This window comes from Meriones unguiculatus, chromosome 17 (genome assembly GCF_030254825.1).
Source record: "Meriones unguiculatus strain TT.TT164.6M chromosome 17, Bangor_MerUng_6.1, whole genome shotgun sequence".
In the NCBI taxonomy this organism is placed as follows: domain Eukaryota; kingdom Metazoa; phylum Chordata; class Mammalia; order Rodentia; family Muridae; genus Meriones; species Meriones unguiculatus.
Window position 1 is genome coordinate 72,100,675 of NC_083364.1, and position 13,488 is coordinate 72,114,162.

At 36.3% G+C, this 13,488-nt stretch overlaps 1 protein-coding gene across 3 annotated transcripts in view; it reads left to right on the forward strand.

The window, feature by feature from the left end:
• The window catches only part of Gbe1 (1,4-alpha-glucan branching enzyme 1), a 262,697-nt gene that overhangs the window by 114,891 nt on the left and 134,318 nt on the right, over positions 1 to 13,488 (forward strand). For all 3 annotated transcript variants that reach the window (XM_060370626.1, XM_060370624.1, XM_060370625.1), the window contains exons 4-6: positions 8,649 to 8,774; positions 9,581 to 9,716; positions 12,028 to 12,118. In XM_060370626.1, the coding sequence (XP_060226609.1) occupies positions 8,649 to 8,774; positions 9,581 to 9,716; positions 12,028 to 12,118 (353 nt within the window). The remainder of the gene's footprint in view (positions 1 to 8,648; positions 8,775 to 9,580; positions 9,717 to 12,027; positions 12,119 to 13,488) is intronic.

Genomic DNA, 13,488 nt, shown 5'->3' on the forward strand with positions numbered 1-13,488 from the left:
TTCTCCAAACAAGGACCATGTATAGATGCAACCTAGAGCCCCTGCTCAGATGTAGCCCTTGGTAGCTCAGTATCCAAGTGGGTACCCTAATAAGGGGAACAGGGACTGTTTCTGACATAAACTCAATGGCTGGTTCTTTGACCTTCCCTGACCCCCCAGGGAGGAGCAGCCTTGCTAAGACACAGAGTAGGACTTTTCAGCCAGTCCTGAAGACACCTGATAAACCAGTATCAGATGTAAGGAGAGGAGTTTCTCCCTTATCAGTGGACTTGGAAAGGGGCAGGGAAGAGATGAGGGTGAGAGGGTGAGATTGGGAGAGAAAGGGGGAGTGGGATACAGCAGGGATACAAAGTTAACAAACTAACTAATATTAAAAAAATAAAAAATTAAAAAAAGAAAGTTATTATGTAAAAACCGGAATAATTTTTCAGTTTAGTGGAAAACTTTGCCCTACATATCATTTAAATCTTTTTGAAAGTAGCCAAGGACCATGCATGGAGATAACCTAGAATCCCTGCTCAGATTTAGCCCATGGCAGCTCAGTCTCCAAGTGGGTTCTCTACTAAGGGTAACAGAGACTGTCCCTGACATGAACTCAGTGGCTGGCACTTTGATGATCTCCCCCTCAGGTGGGAGTAGCCTTGCCAGGCACAAAAGAAGACAGTACAGTCAGGCCTATTGAGACCTGATAGGCTAGGGTCAGATGGAAGGGAAGAAGGACCTCCCCTATCAGTAGACTAGGGGAGGAACATGAGAGGAAATGAGGGAGGGAGGGTAGGATTGGGAGGGAATAAAGGAGGGGGTTACAGCTGAGATACAAAGTGTATAAATTGTATTAAATAAAAAATATAAATAAACAAACGAAAGGAGCATGAGACAGAAAGTTGAAGTTCTTTGCATTAATATGTATCCCTAGGTATATATGTTAGAGAAAGAAACAGAAGAACATTGGGACAGATGATGCATTCAGTGGATGAGCAAATAATCTTTGTCCAATGTGTGTTTTGATTATATCAAAATATTAATGACAAAAGTGTGAGTTTTCCTGTTACCACTTCTTAAATGCTGACAGAAAGTTTGGCATTCCAATACAAATGATTTATCTCTCATAGCCTTGAAGAATTTGAGCACCATGTTTTTAATGGTTTTTCATTTCCAAGCCCCTCACAATTGAAACTGTAGGCCCAGTTGCCTATCACTTACTTAGTGGTTTTGCATCATTGTAATGGACTTTGGAAATATTCGCTGCTATATAGCATTCAGTAAGTATGTCTGCTTTGTCGTTTTCACAAAGTTGCCTCTCGAGATGATCTTAAGAGACATTGTTAGCTAGAGCCCATCTGATGGCTGGAGGCCAGCTTAAGAACACAAGCAACAAACTAAGGGCCATATGATACCACCAGAAACCAATGGTCCTATCATAGCAAACCCTGAGAATATTATCACACATGAAGCAAAAGAAAATATTTTAAATCTGAGGTTATGAAAATGATAGAGGCCTTAAAGAATGAAAATAAAGCTCTCAAAGTAGCACAAATACAATCAAACAGGTGAAAGAATTGAGCAAATCTCCTAAAGAAATATAGGAAACTACAATCAAACAGAAGAAAATGACTAAAACTATTCAAGACCTAAAGATAGAACTAGAAGCAATATAGAAAACTCAATCTGAGGCAGTCCTGGTGATGGAAAACCTAAAGAAAAGGACAGGAACTACAGAAATAAACATCACCAACAGAATACCAGAGATGGAAGAGAGAATCTCAGGGGTAGAAGATATGATTGAAGAAATCCATACATTATTCAAAGAAAATGTCAAATCTAAGACGCTCCAGATTACAGAACATCAAAAAAATCTGGGACACCCTGAAAAGACTAAACTTAAAAATAATAGGAATGGAAGAACGAGAAGACTCCCATAGGCAAGGCCCAGAAAATATTTTCAACATAAGCATGGGCCTATAAACATACAGGAAGCTCACAGAACACCAAATATACTGAACCAGAAAAGAAAATCACCCTGACACATGATAAGCAAAACACTAAAAGAGAGAATATTGAAAGCTGCAAAAGAAAAAAAGGCCAAGTCACATATAAAAGCAAACCTACTAGAATTACACTTGACTGCTCACCAGAAACTCTACAAGCCAGAAATACCTGGAAATACATTTTACAGATACTAAGATATCACAGATGTCAGCCCTAACTATTATACCCAGTCAAACTTTTAATCACCACAAAGAGAGAAAACAAGATATTCCTCCACCAAAACAAATTTAAACAGTGCCTATCCACAAATCCAGCCCTATAGAAGATTCTAGAAGGAAAACTCCAGCCCAAGGAAGCCAACTATACCCAAGCAAACACATGTAATAAACAACCCCACACCAGCAAAACCCAAAAAAAGGGACTCACACACAGTCTTACCACCACCAACATTAAGACATAGGCATAAACAACAACAACTGGTCATTAACATCTCTCAACATCAACAGCATCAACTCCCCAGTAAAAGACACAGGTTAACAGAATGGATGTGAAAACTGGACCCATCTTTCTACTGCTTATAAGAAACACACCCCGGCAATAACAATAGATATTACCTCAGATTAAATAGCTGGTGAAAGGTTTTCCAAGAGCAAGCTGGAGTAGCCATTCTAGTATCTAATAGAAGAAACTTTCAACCAAAATTAATCAAAAGAGAAAGGAAAAATTTGCCAAGATAACACCTATTCTTAAAACCTATGCCCCCAAAGCAAGGGACATACACATTTGTAAAAGAAATATGACTAAAGCTTAAATTACACATCAAACTGAACACATTAATACTGGGAGACTTCAATACCCCACTCTTTGCAATGGACTATTCATCAGGACAGAAACAAGATGGGGAAGTAAAGAAACTAACAGACATCATGAGTCAAATGGACCTCACAGATATCTACAGAACGTTTCATCCAAACACAAGAGAATATACCTTTTTCTCAGCACTTCGTAGTACCTTCTCCAAAATTGCTCATATACTCAGTCACAAAGCAATCCTCATCAAATATAAGAAGATTAAAATAACCCCCTGCATCCTATCAGACCACCGTGGAGTAAAGCTAGAACTCAACAGCAACTGAAACAAAATATAAACTTATGGAAACTGAACAACTCCCTACTCAATGACCACTGTATAAGGGAAGAAAGAAATAAATAAAGACTTTCTAGTTTTCAATGAAAATGAAGGCATAACATACCCAGACTTATAGGACACAATGAAAGCAGTTCTAGGAGGAAAGTCCATAGCACTAGCACCTACATATAGAAATTGGAGAGATACCATTACTAGTAACTTAGCAGCTTACCTGAAAGCTCTAGAACAGCAAAAAGGAAACACACCAAACAGGAGTAGACAACAGGTAATAATCTCAGGGCTGAAATCAATAAATTGGAAACAAAGAGAATGATTCAATGAAACCAAGAGCTGTTTTTTTGAAAAAATCAACAAGGTAGACAAACCCTCAGCCAATCTAATTAAAAGGCAGAGGGAGAGTATCCAAATTAACAAAATCAGAAAGGAAAAGTTGGATATAACAACAAAAAATGAGAAAATCCAAAACATCATTAGGTCTTATTTCAAAAATCTGTATTCCACAGAATTGGAAAATATAAAGGAAATGAACTATTTTCTCAATAGATTTTATCTACCAAAGCTAAATCTAGATCAGTTCAACAGTTTAGACAGTCCTATAATCCCCAAGGAAGTAGAACCAGTCATCAAAAAAAGCCCTAGTCCAGATGGTTTTATCACAGACATTCAAAGAAGAGCTAATACTAATACTCCTCAAAGTATTCTACAAAATTGAAACTAAAGGAACTTTGGCAAACTCATGCTATGCAGCCACAGTCACCCTGATACCACACAAAGAAAGAATTTCAGACCAGTTTCCCTTATGAACATCAATACAAAAAAACAAAACAAAACAAAACAAAAAACCTCAATAAAATACTTGGAACCTGAATCCAAGGACACATTAAATACATCATCCACCATGATTAAGTAGGCTTCATTCCAGGGATGCAGGGATGGTTCAACATATGAAAACCCATTAACATAATTCACCACATAAACAAACTCAAAGGAAAAAAAAGTTATATTAGATGCAGAAAAAGCCTTGGACAAAAGCCAGCACATTCATGATTAGAGTCTTGAAGAGATCAGGGATACAAGTCTCATACATAAACATAATGAAGGCTATATATAGCAAGCCATTTGCCAACATTAAGATAAATGGAGAGAAACTCAAAGCAATTTTTCTAAAATCAGGGACAAGACAAGGTTGCCCACTCTCTCAATACCTCTAAAATATAGTACTTTATGGTCTAGCTAGAGCAGTAAGACAATTAAAAGAATCAAGGGGATACAAATTGGGAAGGAAGAAGTCAATGTATCACTGTTTCCCGATGATATGATAGTGTAAATAAGCAACCCCAAAAATTCCACCAGAGAACACCAAAAGCTGATAAACAACTTTAGCAAAATGGCTAGATACAAGATTAATTCAGAAAAATCAGTAGCCCTTGTGTACACAAACAACAAATGGGCTGAGCAAGCAATTATGAAAACTATATCCTTTACAATAGCCACAAATAATATAAATATCTTGGTGTAATTCTAACCAAGAAATTGAAAGACCTGTATGACAAGAACTTCAAGTCTCTGAAGAAAGAAATTGAAAAAGATATCAGAGGATGGAAAGATGTCCCATACTTGTGTATCGGTAGGATTAACATAGTAAAAATAGCCATCTTATCAAAAACAATCTACAGATTCAATGAAATCCCCATCAAGATACTAACATAATTCTTTACAGACCTTTAATGAACAATTCTAAACTTCTTATGAAAAAAGGAAAAACTCAGAATAGCTAAAACAGTCCTCTCCAATAAAAGGACTTTTGGAGGTATCTTTATCTCTGACTTTAAGCTATACTGCAGTGCAACAGTAATAAAAACTGTATGGTAGTGACATAAAAATAGACTGGTTGATCAATGGAATCAAATAAAAAACTCAGAAATAAACTCACATACCCATGGTCACTTGAGTTTTGGCAAAGGAGTCCAAAACCATACAATGGAAAGAAGATAGTTTCTTTAACAAATGGTGCTGGTCTTACTGGATGTCTATATGTAGAAAATTATGAATAGATCCATATTTATCTCCCTGTACAAAACTCAAATCCAAGTTGATCAAAGACCTCAATGTAACACCAGATACACTAAATCCATTAGAAGAGAAAGTGGGGAAGAGCCTCAAACTCATTGATACAGAATACAACTTCCTGAACTGAGTACTAACAGCTCAGGCTCTGAGATCAACAATTAATAAATGGAAACTCTTGAAACTGAAAGGCTTTTGTAAGGCAAAGGACACTCACTGGAATGAAAAAAAAACAGTCTACAGATTGGGAAAAGATCTTCACTAATTGTATATCCAACAAAGGACTAATATCCAAAATACATAATGAATTCAAGAAATCAAACACCAATAAGCAACCAATTAAAAAATGGGACACAGAACTTAACAAAGAATTCTCAACAGAGGAATCTCCGATGGCCAAAAAGCATTTAAAGAGATGCTGAACTTCCTTATTCATCAGGGAAATGCAAATCAAAAGAACTCTGAGATTCTATCTCACATAGGTCAGAATAGCTAACATCAAAATCTCAAGCTACAGCACATGCTAGTGAGGTTGTGGAGAAAGGGGAACCCACCTCCATTGCTGGTAGAGTGTTGTACAATCACTTTGGAAATCAGTCTGGCACTTTAGGAATAGCTTTACCTGAAGACACAGCTAAACTTCTCCTGGGTATATATCCAAAAGATCCTCCACCATACAACAAAGACACTCGCTCAACTATGTTCATAGAAGCTTTATTCACAATAGCCAAAATCTGGATCAACCTAGATATCCCTCAACCAAAGAGTGCATAAACAAACTGTGATGCATTTACACAATGGAATACTATTCAGCTATTAAAAACAAAGAAATGAAATTTACACGTAAATGGTTGGAACAAAAAAAGATGATCCTGAGTGGGGTATAGCACACATGACCCTGAAAGACACACATGGTATGTACTCACTTATGTGGATTTTAGACATGTAGTACAGGATAAATCTACTAAGCAGTACAGACCCAAAGAAGATAAGTAACAGAGTATCTAAGGGAGAATGCATATCTCACTTAGAAAGGAAGGTAGAATAGACAGATGTGGCTGAAGTGAGGGAATAAGGTAGGAGAGGGACCCCAGAAGGTTAAGAGGGTAGAGATCAGACCTGGGGAGAATGAGGGTTTAAGGGCAGAAGGCATGTAGAGAAAAGAGAAACTGAGAGTGGGTTTCTCTCAGTGACAATTGGAGACCTAAGTCAGGGAAGGCTCCTGGGAGGATATGAGGGGGACTCAAGCAGAGACTTCTAGTAGCAGAGGCCATAGAGATTGAAGAGGACACACTCTAACTAGACTAGTCTCCTAACAGAGGGAGGGGAACACCAACCCACCCAAAAAAGCTTTGACCCAAAATTAACCCTGCCTACAAGATATGCAGGGATAAAGAGAGTAGATAGAGCACAGATTGAGCAAAATGCCCAACTAATGGCTGGCCAAATCAAAGACCTACTCTGTTGGAGAAAATCATCTGATACTATGAACAATACTATGCTAAGCTTGCAGAGAGGAACCCAACAGAATTGTTCTCTGAGAGGCTCTTCCCTACAGTGCCCCAAAACGGATGTGGAGATTCACAGCCATACATTGTGGGATGGTTAGGAATTCTTGTGGGAGGAATGAGAAATGGACATAGAGGTGACAGGAGCTCCACAACAAGAACAGTAGCGCTAAATAACCTGGGACCAGACAGGCTTACTAAGACTGAAGAATCAACCAAGGACCATGCATGGACTGGACCTCGACCTCGGCCCCCTATAAAGATGTAGCAGATGGGCAGCCTAGGCTTCATGTAGGTCCTCTAGTAAAGGAAGTGGGGACTGCATGGGTCAGGGACTCAGTTGCCAGCCTTTTGATCTCTTCCTCCTGGAGGGACTGCCTTGCCAGGCCACAAAGGGAGAAGACCAGCTTAGTCCTAATGCACCTTGGTAAACTGGGGTAGATGAAGAAGGGAACTCTGCTTTTCTGAAGAAAAGGGAAGGGGAAGAGAGAGGGAGGAATGGTGGGGCTTGGAGGCAAGAGGGGATGGGGTTACAACAAGGATGTAAAGTGAATGAAAATTATATAAAAAATGGTGTTAGCATCAGCAGCAAGAACATTGCATTCTTTCTGTAACTGAGCACAAGGTGTAGGAACATGGATGTTGACCATGTGTCTGCTTCTTCTGACAGTTATACCTAAGTGGCTTCTGATGTCTCGGTGTACTGGAAAGTCAGCAAAATAATCATCAGCAAAATAATGCTGCTTTTGCTCACAAAAGCTAGTTTTTTGTTTGTTTTTTAAATTTTATTTTGTATATTAATTGCAGTTTATTTACCTTGTATCCCAGCTGTAGCCCCCTCCCTCATCTCTTCCCATGCCCCTCTCTAAGTCCACTGATAGGGGAGGTCCTCTTCCCCTTCCATCTGACCCTAGCTTATCAGGTCTCATCAGGACTGGCTGCAATGTCCTCCTCTGTGGCTGAGCAGACAGTCTGTTCCTCCCTCAGGGAATCATATAAAAGAAGGGGGAGTTAGTAAGACCTAGAGAGAACAGGACCTCCACAAGGACCAAATATATCTGGGCCCAGGGGTCTTTTCTGAGACTGATTCTCCAACCAAGGACCATGTTTGGATATAACCTAGAAACCCTGTGCAGACGTAGCCATGGCAGCTCAGTATCCAAAAGCTAGTTTTATTAACAGTGGTTCTCAGACTGTGCGGCATGATCCCTTTGAGGGTCAAAGGAGCTTTCCCCAAGGGTTGCACATCACATAGTACATTATGCTTCATAACAGAAGAAAGAATTATAACTATGAAGTAGCAAAGAAATAATTTTATAGCTGGTGGTCACTACAATATCCGAAACTGTATTAAAGCGTCACAGCATTGGGAAGGTTAAGTACCACCATTTAGAGGAATACTGTTGACTGGTTATAGTATTTTATTTCTATTTGATGACATTCTAAAATTGTGTTTGTACATGTATACATGTCAAGTGTTAAAGTATTCTACTTACTCAGCATGTGAAAATGTTATGACTTATTTTCACAAAGGAGTTAAGGAAGTGATGACTGTATAAATCTTTTTTTTTTTAATTTGCATCCTGAAAAAGAGGAATATTTCCTGTGGATGATTGACTTTATGATGGAAAGTTTGAAATAACCTTGTCTCTTTAGTATATATAGTATGTTTAATTAACTACTCCAATAGTTGGCCTGCAATCGTGCAAACTGGAAGAGGATCATATAATATACAATTTATAAATAACTTTAAGGATCACATAACAATAGCAGATGAGCAAAAAATTAAAATGTGATTTTGTGATCACACACCTGGGAACTCAGTTCTGAACTCATTCTGCTTCCCTGGGCAGTGCAGTGCTCGGTAGCTGTTATGCGCTCCGTTAGAGCCGTGTACCCACTTTACATCAAGTGTTGTCCTGCTTTCCTTTTAGGTAGTTATCACCAGTAAGAGTGGTGAGATACTGTATCGCATCTCGCCGTGGGCAAAGTATGTGGTCCGTGAAAACAACAACGTGAATTATGATTGGATACACTGGGATCCAGAAGACTCATATAAAGTGAGAACAACAGATTTTTAAATAATTGCTTATTTCAGTAGTTCTAGGGAAATTAATTTTTACTTTCATATCTTTTATAATAGTGTCCAATTTTTCTTCACCGCTTGTTGGGTGTTTTGCATGATAGTTTTCTTGTATTGTACACCTTATATCAAAGTATGTCATATCTAGTCAATGAAACATAGAAATAATTTTTTTCTTTCTGTTTGTTTTGAAGTTAGTCAAAACCAGTACATTTCTATATACATATCTAGAAGGAATATTAATATATGTATTATAGTTTCCAACTTATAAAGATTCAAATAATGTAAAATTTATCACTACCAGGGATGTGTAGATGGGTTAGTGTAGTTATGAAAAGAGCACTGGGATGGTAGACTATGTAATAAATGTGTTAGGGGATGTTTTTGTTTCATAACTCATACATATTTTAGAACTAATTTTTCAGGCCTTTATATTACTCAATCTTGCTAATGAATGATTTGTATTAAACAATTAAATTATATGTGCCTTCAAGACTCTGTACTTTTTAATAAGGTTTAATCTAAAAAAGAAAAAATCCTTCCTGCCAGTGATGCTATATAAAAGTTATTTTATGATTTTTAAAATAATTGTTTGTTAATACAATCCTGTATGTGATTAAGAAATGCAGTGCATGCCAGCAAAGGCAGCCATTGCCTTTGATATGGGCAAGTAGTCACAAGTGTTTCTCTGAGTCTATCTACTCTTTCACTTCCCGTGCTTTATTAACTAGTGTCACAACTGAATTCTTGCTTGAATTCCATATGTAACTTTTTATTCTGTAGTTCAAGCATTCCAGACCTAAGAAACCACGGAGTCTAAGAATTTATGAATCCCATGTGGGAATTTCTTCTCATGAAGGAAAAATAGCCTCTTATAAACATTTTACTAGCAATGTACTACCAAGAATCAAAGACCTTGGTAAGTAATAATTGTGATTTTTATTCAGATAAAACTTTAATGAGACTGTTCTCTTATTAAAAAAGCTAATTACAAGTGTCTCTTTTTTGTGTTATGAGATTAAATATGTAATAGAAATGCATTTTATTTTAGGCTTCTCCAATTGCCCTGTAATAGTGATAGCATAGAAAAGAGAAATGGAATAAGATAGAGCATAAGCATAAGATATTATTCCAATTTCAATTTAAAGTAATGTGAACTGATGGCTTCCAAATTGTAGATAAATATGCAAGTGTAATTACTTTCCTACAGAAGATAACCTTTATCATTTGACGTGGTCATTGATTACAGTTTGTCCATTTTAGTATTTGATGGAGAAAAATCTTGTATTTGTAAGGTATCTGGAACTCATTTGGGATCAGTTATTATATAGTGTCATTGTCTGGATGACTTTTTGCACAAACATTTCTCAACCACATTTGAAAGACGTGAGATGGTTCACATATCAGACTACCATGACATAGACTGTCTTCAGAGAAGCAGGAGAATGAATAGCATTTGGCTGACTACTTGCTTCAATAGACATTATATCTGTTATTTTTCTTTAATAGATAATGCTGTTCATAAAAAAATTCTGTAGCATATTTGGCACCTGCTGCAGTAGCTAGACAAGAAGACAAAGTACATTTGATTATATCACCTCTGCCAGGGAGTTTAGGTTTTAACTAGAGGAGAGATTTAAATGCAAGTCAGGGTTAAAGTTTTCAGTTATGTATATATCCTAATTATCTTTGATTTTTGAACTACAATTTCAGAAACCAAAATTAATTAAGTTTATTGTTAGCATTGGTGGATAGGTATCATGTAACAATTATTCACTGAAGAAGTTTTTCATTTATTATAGAATGATAAATTATTTATACCCAGATTTTAATATGTGGCTGAGCAGTACTAGATGCTCCTCTACAACCTTGCTTGAGTTGCCTGAGAATACATGAAGGGAGGCCTGATTCGGGCTATTCAAATAAACTATGGAAAGATGAGGTTGTGCTCTATAAGAACAGTATTTGTTATGTAATGGAGATTTAACTGAAAACTCTAAGTTTCATTGTAAGATATATGATAATTGATGCCCATCATTTGAGCAAGATTCAAGAACCATGTTTCTGCCAGGGCTGATAGAATGATTTTTTTTTTCCCCTTAACAATATGCCAATGAAAAGCTCAGAGAAAATATGTAATTTCCTAGTCCTGAATTTTTATTTGTAACATTAGAGAATCCATGATGTGCTAAAATGCAGTCATGAGAAGCTGCAACACAGCAACTGAAGAGAAGGAAATTAATTTGGATTCTGTTTTCTCACAAGTTCATTTATATTTTTAAGTGACTTTTTAGTGAATCTGCTTTTATGTGCTCCTTAAGAACACTGTGAAGATTGTTTGAATTGGATATTAGGAAAATACTAAGGATGTTTTAGTATGTGTGTTGCAGGAATGTAACTTTGTAAGAGACCAGATTATATGTGATAAATAATCAAGTTGTACTTGGGAAATAAAAAAAAAAAACTTATTTTCATAAAGCTTTTCTGTATCTTTATTTTCTTTGTAAGTTCAAGAGGTTCCCTTTTCTTTGTGTTTTACTTGTGGCTTATTCTACTCCTGTTTTGAATATTTAAAGAACAATCCAATCCGTACTTTTTGAGTGACTTCATTTACCACTCGAGAAACAAACAAACAAACAACCCCCCCCAAAAAAAACATTCTGATGGAGAAACTCTGTGTGTTTTGCCAGTGTTTGCATGTGCCCGTGAAACATACTTGTTGCTGTTAAGTAATCTCATAGAGACATCACCCCTTGCTTCAAAAGACCTACTTTGTAGAAAAAAATGAATCTAGAAATATTTCTGAAGCCATATGGTAAAATGTCAGAATCATAATGAAAAGAGGCAAAGTAAAAAGCATATATCATGCAATCAGTTACTTTTATTTCGGCTCATAATCTTCATTATGGATATTACAAGTAAACCTGAAGCTTAGCATATGCAGATTTCCATGTTTAATATTCCAAAGCAAAATTATGTTTATATTTGCATATCATTTGTCACTTATTAAAATGAAAGCATTTCAAACAACTAGGCAGAGTGTGACTCTAAGAGACAAATGTCCGATTGTGTTATGAAGTCAGAGAAGTAAATTGTGTCAAGTATTCGGACTTTGCACGATAGTTAGACCTTCCAGATTCTTTATTAAAGTTATGTCTTTAATAAGAACATGCATTTTTTTATTCATTTTTAAATGTAGTTTTGACTTTCTTTGGGTTTTGTATATATAGGATACAACTGCATTCAGTTGATGGCGATCATGGAACATGCTTACTATGCCAGTTTTGGGTACCAAATCACTAGCTTCTTTGCAGCTTCAAGGTAAAATGAATATTTCATCTTCATGTGTATATTAACCATTGTAATGGTCTACATTTGTTTTGTTTTGTAACTTCATTTATGGTCAGTGGTTGACAGAAACTGAATGTTTTCTTTTACTGAGGTCGTTAGCTTTTTTTCAGATAGATACAGACTTGTTTGGCCTCGATTTCATGTCATGTTACATAGTATGACATCAGTTGATGAATGTCTCCTTATTTACTGAAAATTATACCTTTGAGGGCACATACTCTTTCATGCTTACTATGTTACCATGCTTACCATCAACTCTGTCCTATGCAAGCCAGTACTAAGGAACTCACACCTTTCTATAGAAACAGATTGACATAAGGTCAGAGCCTGTAGGTTGGATATATAATGCATAGACAGATTGTTCAACTCAAACTAAATTTACCACAATATGGATCTGTGGGTAGAAAGACTACATTAAATAGTCTTGTGTGCCTTTTATTACCACAGATTGTACAAACCCTACCTTTATTCTGCCTCATGTAGTTTACAGTTTGGGAAATAGACGTCAATTTAGTACTCATTTATATATAATGCTTTCCACTGTTATCAAGATCTAACAAGTTGTTATTATAATACCCCCAAATTGACTGTAGATTAAATGTGATGTGTTATTTGAAGTGGAAAGAAACTGTATCAGTAATGTAACCAAGGAGAGTTAGAAGTGGGGTTAGGCATATAAGAATCTAGAAGGAAACACTAACCAGTTTCCTTACATCTCCCTGTAATCGTTTCATATAAGCTACCTATATATAAGTCTCTATAGACACTTTATACCTGTTATTTTCTGAACTCATCCAATAAGATGTCTATCGCTGTAATAAGAAAGTGTGTTTGTTAAACCCACTGATGGCCTTTACATTTGAAGTACAGTGGCTTTTCTTGGTTAACTTGAACTGTCAGAATCATTTGACACAGCCACTTTCTTTCACCTCCTTGGAAGATTTTTATTTTTCTCTTTAATTCCAGAACATGATATTCTGCTGTGACGTCCCTTCCATCAGTGTTTGTATTTTGCTTCTTACTTCTGCTCTTTCTCCTTCATCTTTCTAATAAAAAGGGAAGTTTTTAGTTCTATTCTGTTCCATATCTATCCATTCCTTTGGCTTTAATACACTTTCTGTGCAAACTCCCAAGTTGAAGTTTCTAGTTCTTTTAAGTTGTATTCCTCAGCACCCTGTATGTCTAATACATGTCTTTAGTATGTTTCACATTAAATTTCTTACCATGTTCTACACCCTCCTTTGCCATCATATTTCTTTTTTATTACTTCACGTTCTTATTTATTTATTTATTATTAGTTACATTTTATTAACTCTTTATCCCATCATATTTCAAATTCA